General features: G+C 44.2%; 1 protein-coding gene across 2 annotated transcripts in view; it reads right to left on the minus strand.

Moving 5' to 3' along the window:
- lamc3 (laminin, gamma 3) overlaps positions 1-15623 on the minus strand; it is a 267136-nt gene that overhangs the window by 21012 nt on the left and 230501 nt on the right. For both annotated transcript variants that reach the window (XM_070552463.1, XM_015943222.3), the window contains 7 exons: positions 13461-13649; positions 12941-13186; positions 11856-12009; positions 11603-11745; positions 11286-11464; positions 6390-6570; positions 5065-5309 (listed from right to left, as the gene is read on the minus strand). In XM_070552463.1, the coding sequence (XP_070408564.1) occupies positions 5065-5309; positions 6390-6570; positions 11286-11464; positions 11603-11745; positions 11856-12009; positions 12941-13186; positions 13461-13649 (1337 nt within the window). The remainder of the gene's footprint in view (positions 1-5064; positions 5310-6389; positions 6571-11285; positions 11465-11602; positions 11746-11855; positions 12010-12940; positions 13187-13460; positions 13650-15623) is intronic.

Genomic DNA, 15623 nt, shown 5'->3' on the forward strand with positions numbered 1-15623 from the left:
ATACGTAGCATGGTTTCTCTTTCATAAAAGAGCATAAATCCATAACGCTACATTTAATGGCGAGCGTATCCAGTCTTCTATATCTGCGATATGTCTGATTTCTTACATCTAAAAGCTACAAACAACGCTTTTCTCTGTGTTTCACTTTGATGTCTTATTTTGAACTTAACCGGAAATTGTTCCGCTGAAGTCACTCTTCCGGGAGGCGTCCTGGTGGAAACTTGACCGGGAAGATCTCCGATCTCAAATTGACCGCAAATTACAGACCTAACTTTGATTTATCCCATCTTCGCCTTCGGAGCGAACGTGTGAGTTGTGCTTTTGACTCAATTCTGTCCATTTTGACGCGCCGCCGCGTCTCTAGTCTAACCTCAGGTCGGAAAGCTACGTTTCCGCTCTGACCATTGCTGGGTGAGCTACCGTGAGCAGCTTATCCTCAGTTCCTAAAATTATCACTAAATTCTCCGAACCTCAGAACCGAGACTAAATTCTCGGACACCTTTCGTCTCAGTGTGTTGACACTGTGGGCGAGCTATTGTGGAAAATATCTCCATTGCATGAGCGACTTATAGAAACAATCTGAACGGAATGCCCGTAGGCACCTACTGTTGCTTGATTGCACGGTAAACGTCGTAAGCCGGGTTATGGCCGTCACGCGTTACTGCATTCAGATTGCGTACGTATTTTGAAGTCCGTATTACAAGCGGGGCGAGATGCCTACTTGTTAATCGGGAAAATTTAAGTCTGGTCGCTACAGACAAAGAACGCTAGACCTGGCCGGAGAGCTAAGCTAGCACCACAGTTGGACAAAAAGGGAACGCGTCCCGTTAGATTGTCATACCATTTCTGACACAGTCAGTCTGTGTCCTCACAAAACCCGCATTGGCGGTGGTTCTTGTAAATCGCTACGGTGTGTAGAATCTACATTTTGCTACGTTTGTCCGTCTGATAGCATCTCGGCAGCGTAGGGTTTATTATTATTTTTTTTTTATTTTGGACCGGTGGACGGGTCGGCTTTCACAGCCTCCGTTGCTCGGTTCCGTGCCTTTTTCTTCCATCTTGTGAAGTTGTGTGTATTCATTTCTCTATCAACAATTCCTTGTTTTACCCTGTGTCATAAAGTTAAGTTAAGCTACGGACAGTCCTTGTTTGTGTGAGACATATTAAGGAATCTGCCCGGAGTTTTACGTCGGCTCAGAAGGTAAAAACGCGAGTTGCTCTGAACTTAATGGGAGATGGACGAGACACGACAAAATCTTTCTTGCACTGTTACACCTGGTGTAAGGTTCTCTGACGTTCTGCTTCCAGAACATGCCATGACGCAGGAGACTGTTCACCGGCCGAGCATCGCTGGTCCCTCCGCCCGCCCGAACGGGCCCGTTTTAGGCGGGTGCCGCCGGTCGGGAGCAGCGGGGACTAGTGGCTGCGGTTCGGTGCCAGCTGCACTGGGTCGGAGGTGGTTCTGGTCTGCAATTCATGACGTGAATTCATGCAACATGCTGTTTACAGTCATAACGCACCCAGCATAAATCCATAACGCTACATGTGTTAGATTTAGTAAACAAGTAAAAATTACTTGTATAAAGGGGTAGGGATATATAAGTTTCCACTTCAGCCTACTCCTTTTCAAACACAGAAGGGATGATATGTATTTTTTCTGTTTGTGGTACTTTTAAAAAAATTATGTATGTTTTCTTTGTTTGAAATAAACTAAACTAATGTAGAGTCCTTGTGAATTTATTTGCTTAATGTTCACAGTGACACGGAGCTGTGTCAGAACTACGAGTACAACCGAGGAGCAGTTCAGACAAATGCACGACTTTTTGGGCAGAAAACCATTTGTGATCAAAAGGTTTTTAACTCAGAAGAACGCGGAAGAAAACAAACAGCCTTTAAGTTTTTCCCAACAGTTTAAAAAGTTGAATGCGTAGTGCCTCACTGAGTGGCGTCTAATTTAGGAAAAGTGCAAATAAAACGTGCAACGCAATCAACACTGTTTAAATCGTTGCTCATTTTGGGAAACTGCCTGATTTACTGATTAGGAACAAAGTTGCAAGTGACAAGAACAACACGTTTAGAGCGTGTGTTCACAAACGCACGCCATCGGTAAAATTCGAAAGGAGCAGCCGTCACACCAAATCCAAAATAAGATGGCAGCGGTGTTTATAAAAGAATGATGCAAAAGGACAATAAAAGGCCTGCTGTTGGATGAAGATCAAGCTGCTCATTTTAGCTCCTATCAAACATTGGTTGGATGTTCCCTTTAGAAACTTTTAAATCAACACAACAAAGCAGCACATCAATCATGTGACACATTTAGTCTCTAAAAATTACAACCATTGTTCAGAATGACTACAAGATTTTTACCTCCCGGTCTTTGATGCATGTCCTGGTCTGATGTGGAAGTTTCCTAATATCTCAGGTATTTTCATAAGAAAATTGAAAAAAGAAAGATAACTTGACCAATTTCAAAATCAATGGTGCTAATACTTAATACCCTCTTGTGGACTCCAGTCCCATACATATTACTCCAGTTCTCTCATTACTTCTTCGACTCCCTGCAAACTTTACGACTGAGTTCAAGTTTCTAATGTTTGCGTCTAAAGGTTTTCGTGTTCTTGTCCATTCCTTTAGCTCAGACAGTCTCTCATAACAAAATCATGGTAGAGAAACGAGATCTTCCGGTCTATTCTGTTTGCATGTTTCAAGATCTGAATACAGACAGTAGAGCTATCACTTGTTTTCCGCTTGACCCGCGGGCGCCTACTGACAGTACTCTGTTTAAACCTGGACTGAAAGCAAACCTCTTGCAGGGCTTTTGAACACTGTGGGGTATTGTAACGGTAAATGGTAAATGGCCTGTATTTATAAAGCATCTTCTTACAGTTCTGCAACCCCCCAAGCCGCTTCACAACACAATCAGTCATTCACACATTCACACGCTGGTGGTGATGAGCTACGATGTAGCCACAGCTGCCCTGGGACGCACTGACAGAGGTGAGCCCTGTCGAACACTAACCCTAACCACCAGCAGGCAGGGTGGGTTAAGCGTCTTGCACAAGGACACGACAGCTGTATTCTCTGGCAGAAGCTGGGAATGAACCCACAACCTTCCGATTATTGGAAAACCTGCTCTGCCTGCTGAGCTGCTGATGCTCTGGTGTACTGAATCTTCTGCTCTGCTGTTTTTAAGGTGGTTCCTAAATGTTTTACTTGTTTATAAATTCCATTTTAAATGTACTTTGGTCCTTGCTTGGGTAATGCAAAGCTCTATACAAATAAACATTGATTGACTGATATGTCTACTGCCCTTTTGTGGAGGATCTGCGGGTAGAAAGGGCCAATTTTATTTCTTTCTCACAACTAGATTGCTATATAATTATAATGAAATGAAAATGATTATGATAAAAGATTCATGAAATAAATTATTTTCATTATTATTGTTCATATTCAGGCATTATAGGGTTAACTCCTAGATGTGGTCCCGGGTATTCCTTGAGTTTTGTCCCAAGACATAAGATAACAGTAAATAATGTCCAGGGAAGATAATGACACAACAGTTTCCATCACAACTGCCAAGTAATTTTATTCTTACTGAACCTTCATGGGTCTCCATTTAACCAGGCCAGTCGAAAGGGCAACCTTTTGGGGCAGTTCAGTGAGGAACTGGGCGGTACTTGTTATTAACTCAAGCTGATTGGTTGCAACTCAGTAGGAAATGAAGTGATGTCGCTAAACCAACATGTGCAAAATTGGAAGATTTGCTGGTGAAGTGAAATGGAAGGAAAAAAAAACATTGTTGCTGCTTCAAAAATCGTTGTTTCTCTTTTCCCAGAGCTTGTATAATGTGACAGAAATCCCTCCACCACGCCGTAGTTTACGCCACTTTGTGGTCTCCTTCAGAGCGCTGTAACACTAACAAGTCTTCTGGTCCCCCCCCCCCCCCCCCCCGGGTGTTACTACAAGAACTACATCATGCAACATTGGCTTTTGGGAGCTTTTGACCATGCACTCTGCAATTGGGGCTGAGAAGACCGAGCCATCGCATTTTCTCTGTCACCTCCTAGAAACTTTTCCAGATCTCCCACATCGGAGACGCAGCCTTTTAATGCAAAATGAGGGAAAAACCTGAAAGCTAGTTCAGCCAATAAAACTTAATTAAAAGAGCGGGCACAGAATTGACACAGTCACCACGACCATTAGCTACTAGCAGTAGCTGCACATCTGGGATGTTTTTAGTTTCTCCTGAAAAGCTTTCTGAAGATATTTGAGCCTATATCCAGATGCAGCGCGAGTCGTTGTTAAAGATGCAAACCACATCATCTGCTGATGATTTTTGTGCTACTTCTTCTTGGTTAGGATGTAATTTACTGCAGTTGTCCGGAAGACATACCCTATCCCCCCCCCCCCCCCCCCCCCCCCCCCCATGTTTCCACCACCAGATTTGATCTATAGTAGCATCTTTTCTCTTCCTGTTTGTCTCTTTCTACACACCATATTTACTCGCCGCTACAAATCTGAAATGTGGATCCCTGTCACCTTCTGTGGAGTTTTCCAGGAGTTTGGCCCCGGTTTCTCTGCTGAGACCTGGTGTAGAAACTACCACTTGTCCTCCGAGGCTACTGCCAGACAATCGTCTTCTGACAGACCTTCTGTTTTCTGGGTGCTTAATTTACTTATAAAAAGTGGATGGAGTTGCTCTTCCTTCAGTGAACAAAGCTTGATGTATTGATTTTCCAATGGCACGCTCAATTTCAGGCTGCCTGATCGTGCCTTGGATGTAATGATCATCAAAAGCATTTCAGGGGCAATGCAGCTTGCAGAAACCTTCAGCACACCTGTAATTTGACAGAGAAAGACCCTCTTTGCTCAAATAACAATATAACTTTCACTTAAACATGATGCAATGCCTCCTTCTGTTGCAGAGCCATCTGATTGTTAACCCAGAAGGGCAGACACTCGGTTTTTTGCACGGCATCACTTTAAGTGTAAAACACCTGGTTGTTACCGTTTTACCAGACTTACCTTGTTGAACATAAAGCCCCTTGCATTTCAGCCACCTACCATGTGGTCCAGGTCCAGCGTTGCCTGCTGCAGCTGCTTCTCAGATGCTCTAATCACGAGTGCAGTTTCAGTTAAGGTCTGACAGACACGTCTACTCCTTTTATCCTCCTCTATGTCCTCTCCCTCTCCCTCCGTCACGCCAATGCTGCAGTTCAAAGTAAACGTAATGCCATGCAGCTGAGCTAAAAGTGTGCCAGCTGAAGCTCCCAGCAAGGAAAATTGTTTTATGAAGGCCTCCCGTGCTTCTGGAAGTAGAAAGCAAATAAAAACCACATTAAGTCTTTCATGGATTATTTCCCCAAGAATGTTATTCTTCCAACTCTTTGTAGCTGGTGAGCATCTCTCGCCCCTCTAAACTCTCATTTGCCGTGCTAATTCATGCGAGGACTCTCATCCCCAGTGCCTATCTGCAGAGAGAAAAACAAACCATATGGGAGTCTGTCCAAATTCCAACACCTTCGTCAAACTCACTTTGTGTTCTTTGATGTTTCACATCTAGCTGGCTGCACAGCAGTTCTGCAGGCGCAAACAATTAGCACAATACGTCTGATTGCCGTTTCATTTTGTCACACGCTTTGTCTCTTTGTCTTATGAAATGGGAGTTAATAAGTGTGTGTGTGTGTGTGTGTGTGTGTGTGTGTGTGTAACAGTATTAGTTGCCTCTGTGTGCCCACACAGTGAGCCTGTATCTCCCACATGCTCATTATATCATTACTGGGCCACCAAGTGTCTTAAAGAGCATGTGTGTGTATGTGATGCGGCTGTTGGGAGGAGGTTTGTTAGACAACTGTTATCATGATTGCAACCATAATCATAACAAAGCAGGGATTAGAGATGCACAGCCTGTCACGTAAATGGGGATTAAGTTGGTCACATGGCCCCCATGTTCCTATATTGTTATGATTTGTCTCCATTTGGCCTGTGCAGCTGAGCCCGTAAGCCTGTTTGCCTCCAAACATAATGAGGATGTATCAGCATTGTGGTGAAGTAATTGGGAGAGGTTGGCATTGTTGCCTGCTTCCTGATTTAATCGCTTTGTCGCGTCCGTTGGTGTAACGGCGTCACGCCGGGCAGACACAGACGGAGTGGCGACACGTTTACAGACAGCCGGGGGTGGTTTTCACGTCAGATTCCCTGGCCGAGCTCGCCAGTCTTGCATGTACTGATATGGTTCTCATCTCCCAGCCAGAACGTAACACAACAGCTACAAAGGCAAATAAGCTAGCTTCACGCTGTGTGTCTCTTCAGACGTCACGACCTACTAGGAGACATTCAAAGGAGTGACAGGCCAAGTGGATTTATCTCAGCTTCTGGCTGCTGTGTACCTTGAAAGGCCAGAAAATCCTCCAGAGCATTGGGAAAAGTATCCTCCCTCTGGTGATGGAGCTCGTAAAGCCTTGCCATGTGATACTTCAGCAGGAGGTGCTGCTCTGCAGATCTACCTCGACAATCAAAGTGAGCCAGGAGCTTCTCCAAATCCTGCAGGCGAGTCCGAAGCTCCTTGGCCTGTAACGGCATCATGATTTTTAATGCTTCAATAATCATGCAAGCTTATAAAAGCTAAAGTAGGAAAACATAAAATAAAAACAGCAACAAGAAAATCCATTTATTTATTCAGATGAAGAGATTGAAATGTGACTCAGCACAGCTACACATTAAAAAATAGTATTTCAACAAAAGCAATGAATAAATGAATAACAACAGCGTGATAAGGCCCGAATAGTGTTCTTATATCGGAAACCACTTCTCTGTGTTGCAGGCAGAGGAAGAAAGCAAGGCAGAAGATAAGTGGATGAGACTGAAATTCAGGTCCGAAAATGGAATAAAAGTGATGTGATGATGGCAAATGTTTCAAATCTGGCAGCTAAATGGTCTGGATGTCTAAAAACCAACCTGGGATCTGGCTGTCATCACATGTTTTAGCTGAGGAGAAGGCATGTTAGTCTAACCCTAACCCTAGAAATCTAGACAGACCGCAGCCAAAGCAAAAGGGTTTTGCTCTGCAGGTCGGTCTAGCCATGCACCACAGCAGCCTCAGCAGGTCTACCATCGGCCCCAATGATATTGTGTTGGACTGTTTAGACTTGGGCTTTCCTTTGGGTCAAAAGCAGATAAAGGTACCAAAGTCCTTTATGTAGAAAACGGATGTCTTTGCATCTTCTTTGATGGTGTATGGCAGACTTCTGTTGACTTAAATCGATTTACTGCGAGTATGTCTTGTTGTTTGTTGTCCAAGAGCATGCAGAGGCGTTAAAAGACTCCACCCCATGACTGAGATCCATCAAAGGGTCATGGCCAGACTAGGGATATGTAGCATGAGCTGCACAAATTCACTTGCTGATTATCAGCAGCAGTCTCTGGAAGTGGAATATCGTTTGTTAGTTACCGGAACTTTTAAAGTACCACTAGTAGATTTTCAAACATTAAGCTAGAGCTTTAACATCGATCTCAACCTTTGTTGGGTTAGAAACTCGACCAGTTTCATAGTTGACACCACTCTGCAGCCCTCTACTGACCAGATACTGCACCTAACAGTTTTGTGGAGCGGGTAGGTGTTCTAGGTGGCGCTCTTATACATGAATAACGACTTTTAGATATGCTCTGTGCAGTTAGCTTTTTCAGTTTGTTGATTTTCAATAAAAGCTCAAGAAGAAGAAAATGAAGAAGTTTGCTTTTCTGTTGGCGTCATGGTGCAGCCTGGAAGTAAAAGTAAGAGAGTAATGTCTGCAGGGCTCCCAACTCTCACGCATTAAGAGTGAGACACATGCATTTGGCCTTTTCCCACAAGCTCTCGTGAACTACAACATTGCACGCTGAAGAACCAATATTACTATATATGCTTATAAATTATGAGTAATAATATTGTTTGTCCAACAGTGTGGATCTTTTAGATTTGTGGCTGATTGCGTAAGACTTGTCTCATGTTAGTGTTAGCTTGTTGATAGCGCCAGCTACAGGAGGCTGCAGCAGGGTTGTTTACGATCGTTGTAATTCCACGTTCAACCAGTAGGGCGGAGGAGCAGGAAACTACTCTGTGGTACTTTAACTCTCTGAGCAAAAGTTAGGAAAAAAAGAAAATGTTACAAATTTTACTTCGTAACCAACTTATTTTCAGTGCTGTCTTTATTTTCTTCCCCTAAATCAATCCCATCTCTCTGACTTTTCCCGATTTCATTATTGTTCCATTCAAACATTTAAGAAAATTGTGGGCAGCCAGATAGGGAGCGTGAGAGGCGGAGATGGAGAGCAGAGGGGAACAGAGGACAGATAGAGTAATTGCAGGTGTTCAGTGTTGACAAGGGTTGGGATGTTTGCTGAATTGCTAACACTGCGGAAATCACAGCATGCATTCATACAGGTACACTCTGGTCCGGAGAGAGTGGGCAGCCGCCTTAACGGGGACAAAAATGTGTGCAAGGAAAAAAAATAATTGGTAAAAAAGCAGAACATGTCAGGAGGTATTGGATTTTCTTCAGAAGGCAAATCCAAAGACACAGCATCTTAACGTGGGCCGTGACAAATCTAAAGGGACAGAAAAGAAGCTCAGGAGATCATTAGGGCAAATGTCTCTTTCCATTTCACTGCACACGCACTGTTTGCCTGCAATCTCCAAATACAAAGGAGCCATATGGCTGTCGTGCAGGTCTGCGAAGGCAACATGCTCTCAGGGGACTTTGGCATTTAAAGAATGGTGCCTTGTTACCGCAAGAGCCAAGAAACACTATGTAGGTGTGGAGCCTATTGATGCAAAATTAGTGCAGCAACCGAATGATCCACATATATTCCTGAAATCCTGCATGATGGTGCTTGGAAAAATGGAGAAACATGAGAGGAGAAAAAGAGTCGGAGCGAGGACAAATGTATGTTTACTCAAGTGTAATGGAAGAGACTTCATTGTTCAAAAACTAAATCAAGATGTGAACATGTCTGTAAAACTATGTACACACGTGCTGTTTGTTGAACTGAAACGATAAATAACAGCTTCTTAGAATCTCGTCAATTTCATTTGAGAAATATTATTTGCTAGAGGAAATCATTCAGTTCAGCTGCCATGTCTCTTTGGGTCAATAGTGATGACCTTAATCATAGAATCTGCTCAACTCAAAGCTGGGGTCCGTAGCGTGATGTCATCAAGATAAGGAGGAGGAGATTTCAAAATCTAGAAGGAGCCGAGAGCCACGCCTCATACCGTGCATGCATATAAAATAGCATTATAGGATCACTGTGGCTGCATGTTTTGAATATGTTCCTGCTCAGACACACCTAAAGCCGGGCGTACACTGTGCGACTTTTTCACTTTTTTGAGCCGATTTTCCACTCGTGAGAGAATCCACAAGATCGGGGCGAGTTTTGCGCCGAGCGGTCGTGTAGTGTACAGGGGGTTACGAGAGGCGATTAACACCACGTGACCAGCTACCGATCAGCAATCGTGAGCTCGCACGGACTTCTGGCGTGTTTGATATTTTGCTCGTCCCTCGTGAAGGTATCGCACTGTTGAAGCGGCGCTGCGAGCAGCTGCGACCCAAAAAGTACCAGAACCGCTCACGGCGCATGCGCAATCCTGCATCAACACCGCTCGCCCGCTGTTTCCCTAATAACACACGCTGTTCGTTTTTGTTTCTACACGTTTTTTTACTCACAAAGATTGTCAAGAAAGCGTGTTTGTCGTGTTCTTGTCAAATTAAACTGATCACAAAACACAGATTTACTTTCTTTATTTCGTTTTCCTCATCCAACCCCCATAAATCCCTGTGTGTCCTCCTGCAGCACTCCCGAAGGACAACAGGCAAAAACAAGACAAAAAAGTCTAACGTGTTGTGTAAAAACTGCTATTTTTAGCATATTTTTAGGGCCGACGTGTTGCTACCAGACGTACAGTGTGAGCACATGACTTGTGAGATCTGCCCTGCGAGGAAGTCATACAGTTTGAGCTGAAGCTGAGTGCTACGAGTGAAAAAGTGGCACAGTGTCCGCCCGGCTTAAGTCTAACAGCAATTATCTCCTCATTGGGTTCCACAGGAGCTGCTAAACACAAATTTTAATAAAATCTGCAGTGTTTAAGCAGAAAAACATCTAAAAGCAACACTTGCAATCGTAGCTAACGCTAAAACAGCCTAAAACAATAATCTGATGCACTGTAAGGTTTAGCGCTGCACTAATCACGTAGCTCCAACTAAAACTAACTAAAGATGGACGACCTTTCGTTCTCCTCTCATTTCTTTCACAGTTAGCTTCACATTTACAGACAGACATCGATTTAATGCGGGTCGAGTTAGCATTTAAGCTAGGTTGGTGTAGATGCTGGGAACTGGGGTGCATTCTCCCGGATTGACAGCTCCATCTTAAGGATATGCATTTTATCTAGTGACTCTATTGGTCAATGCGTTAGGTCAGGGTTACTCGAATGTAATGTCTGAGAGCCACTCAACAGAACGATCTGGAAGCGTGAGGTCCGGACCGGGGGGAGAATCACAGCGGCCCGCGGACCACCTATTGAGTACCGCTGCTTTCTGACTTTTTATGCTGGTTATTCGAGTGAAAGGACTTAGTGGAAATATCAATTACAAAAAAATGCCTATTTTATTTCACAGAAAAGGGTGAAATAGTCACACTTATTTATAAACTACTTACCCCAACTTTAATTAACATGTTATTTGCTCACGACAGTCCGATTTTAAGGAGCCTGAACATGTGGTTTATTTAAAAGAGATGCACCTTTTTCAAAAAGAACATTTCAGCTTACCTTATTTACAAAAACCTATCAACTACAAGTCTTCTGCATCGATGTTCTTCAAATAGAGGTTAAGCTGTTTGGACAAAATGTTTAACAGTACATTCGGTGAGTACAAAACTCAGGATATCAGTACAGATACACGCAACATAACCTGTAAAGAACGGGGGTCGGTGGTTTGGACTGGTTTTGCAGCCAGACGACCAGGGATCCCTTTGTCCAAACACGCAGTTCCATCTGGAACGTCTTCACCAAGCTCATTTTTCTCCCCAGCACACACTCCCACCCCTCTGGACTCTTTCCCACCTGCTACATACTCTCGCCACAGATTGCAACGTCGTTTTCAAACATCAACATGAGGACTTCTGCCTGACTTCATCTGTCAACTTGTGTCCATTGAGACCATGAGAGAGCTGTGCATAAGTGAACATCTGCAAACCTCAATGAACTGAAGCGGTGTCGTCAAGGAAAGTAGGCGGACATAGCTCACCTGTTTTTTCACCAGGCCATAACAAACTGGACACTCGTCACACTGGTGGGTGGCTCTGTTGTGGAAATAATTCAGCTCACACTGGTCACACTTGTACCCCACAAAGCCTTGGCGACATTTGCAGGTACCGTTACTGTGACACTGCATGGAAACCGAGCCCACTGGGTCACAGTTACAGGCTGGAGAGAGTAATTAGGGGTCAAAAGAAACAAGAGAAGAGGGAAGAAAGAAGAAATATCACATTTTGAGATTCTGAGAAACATTTAAATGCAATCTTCTTTGGTGCAAAGTGAGGTGATGATAAGTAAGAGCGGTACCTTCGCAACCTCGCAAGGAGAATCCAAAGAAGCTCGCACGGCAAATATCACACAGCCTCCCCTCCACTCCTGCACGACACACACACTCCCCTGTGGTTGGATGGCACACTGACGACAGTGAGCCAATTGGGTTGCATTTACACCTGAGGACGGCAGGGAAATAACGTCTTAATGAAAGTTTCAACGTCTTCATCTCTGTTATTATACATTTTCCTACAGATCCACTTTGAATTGCAGTGGGAATCTGTTCCACCTTTCGCATCCCATGCCTGGCTGGAGGTTGAAAAAGCCAACTTCACAGTGACTGCAGTCGCGCCCGGTCACATGACTCAGACAATGGCAATTTCCTGTCTGAGGGTGGCATTCATTAACGTGCCCAGAGGTTCCAGCAGAACTGCAGCCACATGCTAGAGGACACAAATAAAACAACCCAGCTTGTAATTTGAAGATAAGGACAGAATATTGACACCTTAAATATCCATGCATCAGCTTATCACTCGGCACATTTAAATAGATTTATCTTATTTTAGTGCTTGGTGGTGGTGGTGGTGGTGTGTGTGTGTGTGTGTGTGTGTGGGGGGGGGGGGGGGGGGGGGGGGCTGGAGGAAACAGCAGTCTGGGTAAGTGAGGGATCCCTGCAGAAATTCAGCTGGGATTAAAGTGAGAGGTGAAATCTAAAGTTATGAAAATCAAAGAGTGAACATATCATAGTTGTTGCTCTCTGGGTCTCTTCCTGATTTTCTAACATGATTTCAGGTTGATTCACTTACACCTCTTTAACATTTTTCCCTGTTCTTTCCACCATGTGACCCAGAGTGGTTTTTCCTTTTCACTTTCACCTGCATGTCATAACTCAAGAGTTGTTCCTTCACACCTGAAATTCCTGAGCTGAAAACGTGAAAACTATTTCTGCATCCCTGCAAAATAACTTGACCTTTTCGCCATGTAAACTCCACAATGGATCATTAAACCAGCTTCTTATTTAAAAGACTTCAATCATGGACGTAATTTTCACTTTAGAAGTGGGGGGACATGGGGGGGGGGGGGGGGGGATCTTTACAGTATGTTCTCATGGGAAACAGGCTTCAACACAAATGGTTGTCTTCTGCTTGGTCCTAGAGCTCAACCAGTGTCAATTTAATATAGCGTAATATTGATTTTGGATGGTAAAAAGTGCAGGGGTCAAAACTTGACTTGAGAAAAAGTGGGGGGGACATGTCCCCCCTGTTCCCCCCCCCCCCCCCCCCCCCAAATTACGTCCATGACTTCAATACATCAAATGACATTCATTTATTTCCACAAAGATATGTTATTTTTGCCGCCCCCTTATTTACTCACGTTTGCACTTCTGACCAGCTGTTTGGTTTAAGGCATCGCCGTAGAAACCCTGCTGGCAGCGCTGGCAGTGATCGCCCTCTGTGTGGCCCAGGCACCTCAAACATCGCCCCGTGATGTGGTCACACACTCCCACTGAGTTGAAATCCACATTGCCATTACAGCTGCATCTCACACATGGCTGAACCATCCCAGATGTTCCCAGGGGATCACCATAGTAACCGTCTTCACACATCTGACAGCGTGTGCCTACACACACACAATGAAAGGTGAGAGAGGTGGGCAGGAATCTGATGAGTGACCGAGACAGAACAACGCCGCGGGGCGACCTTGTGTGACTTCAGAGTCTTTCATAATTAAATTAAAATGTGTCTGAATCACATGCAGCCAACAGGCTGATGTAAAAGAGACGGGTTCTTTGAGCTGAGCAGACGTGGGGACATTGTTTTGATCTCAACATAAAAAATATAACTTTATTTACAGTCCATAGCAATTATTTTAAATTGCTGGATGCTCATGTCACCTGTCTGTCCTGCAGGGCAGTTGGTGCAGACCACCTGTCCTGTCTGTGCGATTTGGGCACAGCTGCTACGGTCTGGGCAAGGGCAAGGCTGACAATCAGCAGGCGTGCCAATCAAAGCGTTGCCATAGTAACCATCCAGGCAGTGCTCACAGGTTGTCCCGGAGGTGAAGTCTGAGCACTCACACGCACCTGAAACACAAAGAAGAGAGCAGCACTTTCACACATGAGCACCTGTTCATAAAGGGTTTTCACTTAGCAAGAACAGGAGAGGTGTCGCTCCTCTCCAGCAGAGGGTGCTGTGTCTCTGACCAAAACAAATACTACAGACTGCAAAAGAAACACACACAGACATGCACGTACATGCACACATACACAAACATTCCCTACTGCTCTCCTCGGAGAGCACAAGACAACTAAATTCACCCCGACTATAATTGCTTTGGGAAATATGGGAGCCAAATACGGTCCACAAGACCTTCAAGAAATAAAGCAATTCCCCTGCCAAGTGGGAGAGATTACCAATTCTGTGCTGTCCAAGAACAAACTGTTGGTTTGAAATCCGTGTAAAAATCAGCTTTCAGCTTTTAACCACTTTAAATGTTTTACATGCGTCGATGTTGCAGACATACACAAACCCCTGTTGAAGCCAAGTGAACCTACAGAGTAGATTTTCTCTCCACCTGCTACATTTTAATCCATTAAGCTGCAGGCGGCTCTACATGATACGAAGTCTTGGGAAATATCCACAGTAGCCAGGAAGCTGATCTAATGTCACCGTATGACTGAAAACCAGTAAGGTGGAGAGAAGAACTCCGACTCGGCTAGCTCTTGCAGCAGTTCATTGACCTGCAGTGGCCCCAACATCACAGCCGGAGAAAATTAGACTCACAAACACCCTTCAAACCTTCTGTGTGCAGCGACCTCTGAGATGAAACTGAGAAAATCTGACATGAGGAGGGTGCTCCCTAGCTCAAAAACGTGACTGCTCATTAAAAAAGCTCCAGTTATTATTAGGTCTCAAAAAGCAGACATTACAACTTAAGCTTATTAATAAATGAGCTGTTTCTGTGCAGAATGTAACTGCAAACACGTTCAGCCTTAAAAGGAAGTACGTTGTTTTGTGAGAGTCACTAATAGAGTTTTATCTAATGTAGCGTTATTAAGATCCTATTGTCTGCCCTTAACAGCTGCCCCTTCACAAAGTAACAACGTGTAGGAATCGCCAAGGTCGGATGCTGGTTTCAGTATGTTTACATTCCAGGAGAAGAGACAGAAGAAGAGAAGAAGAACGCTTTCCATTAATTAATCAAAGTACTTTATTCGTGATAAAGCTAATCAGAGCATATGTTGATCATTAATAATCAGGTGAATGATCTGTGAAATAAAGATGTCATGAGTTATGTGTTTAATGAATAAACAGGACTGCACCAGACAGACTGATCTACATTGACATGGAAACGCATGACACATTGTTCTCAACCAATCAGAACTTTCGTCTGTCGTAAGGCAGAATCTGGGTTGTTTAATGAAGTTGTCCAGTCCGGTTTACTAAGATTTGTAAACAACTGGGAGATATAAAACAAGGCAACGCCATTTTAAACTCAGTTCCATTTTAACCTCAGCTCTGTTCAATTGGAGATCCTAAGGATTTCCATCATCATCATTAAGAAAGCTGCAGGCTGGCCAGCTGCACTTTCCTACTTTAAGCTGAGAACTGTCAAGCTGGAGATTTCCGTCGTTTGAACAACAAGACGACTTCCTTCAAAATAAGAGCTAACTCGCTGACGCCTGCCGCTGATACCGGGAGTCGATCCGCAGACGGGCTTTGTCGTGCTGCGACCGCTGTTTCACCAGCTCCAGCACATCTGAAGGTCAGAGGACCTGGCATTTCCTGATCTACACGGGAGGCTCCACAGGGTACGTAGTTGCGGCAAAATGGCGGCTCATGTCATCAGCTTCTGAAGCCTCGTGGTAGCCTAGTCATAACAACCAGATTCGCTACGTCAGCCTAGAGATTCTGAACAACACACACACACACACGCACCAACACTATAACATTCAAATCCATATGCATCCATCATTGAGATAGTCCTGGTAGATTGTAAGAATTTATAATTATAGAAATTAAAGATTCTTAAATGATCCCAACTCTCTCTTTTCTTG

Source organism: Nothobranchius furzeri, chromosome 6 (genome assembly GCF_043380555.1).
Source record: "Nothobranchius furzeri strain GRZ-AD chromosome 6, NfurGRZ-RIMD1, whole genome shotgun sequence".
NCBI lineage: Eukaryota > Metazoa > Chordata > Actinopteri > Cyprinodontiformes > Nothobranchiidae > Nothobranchius > Nothobranchius furzeri.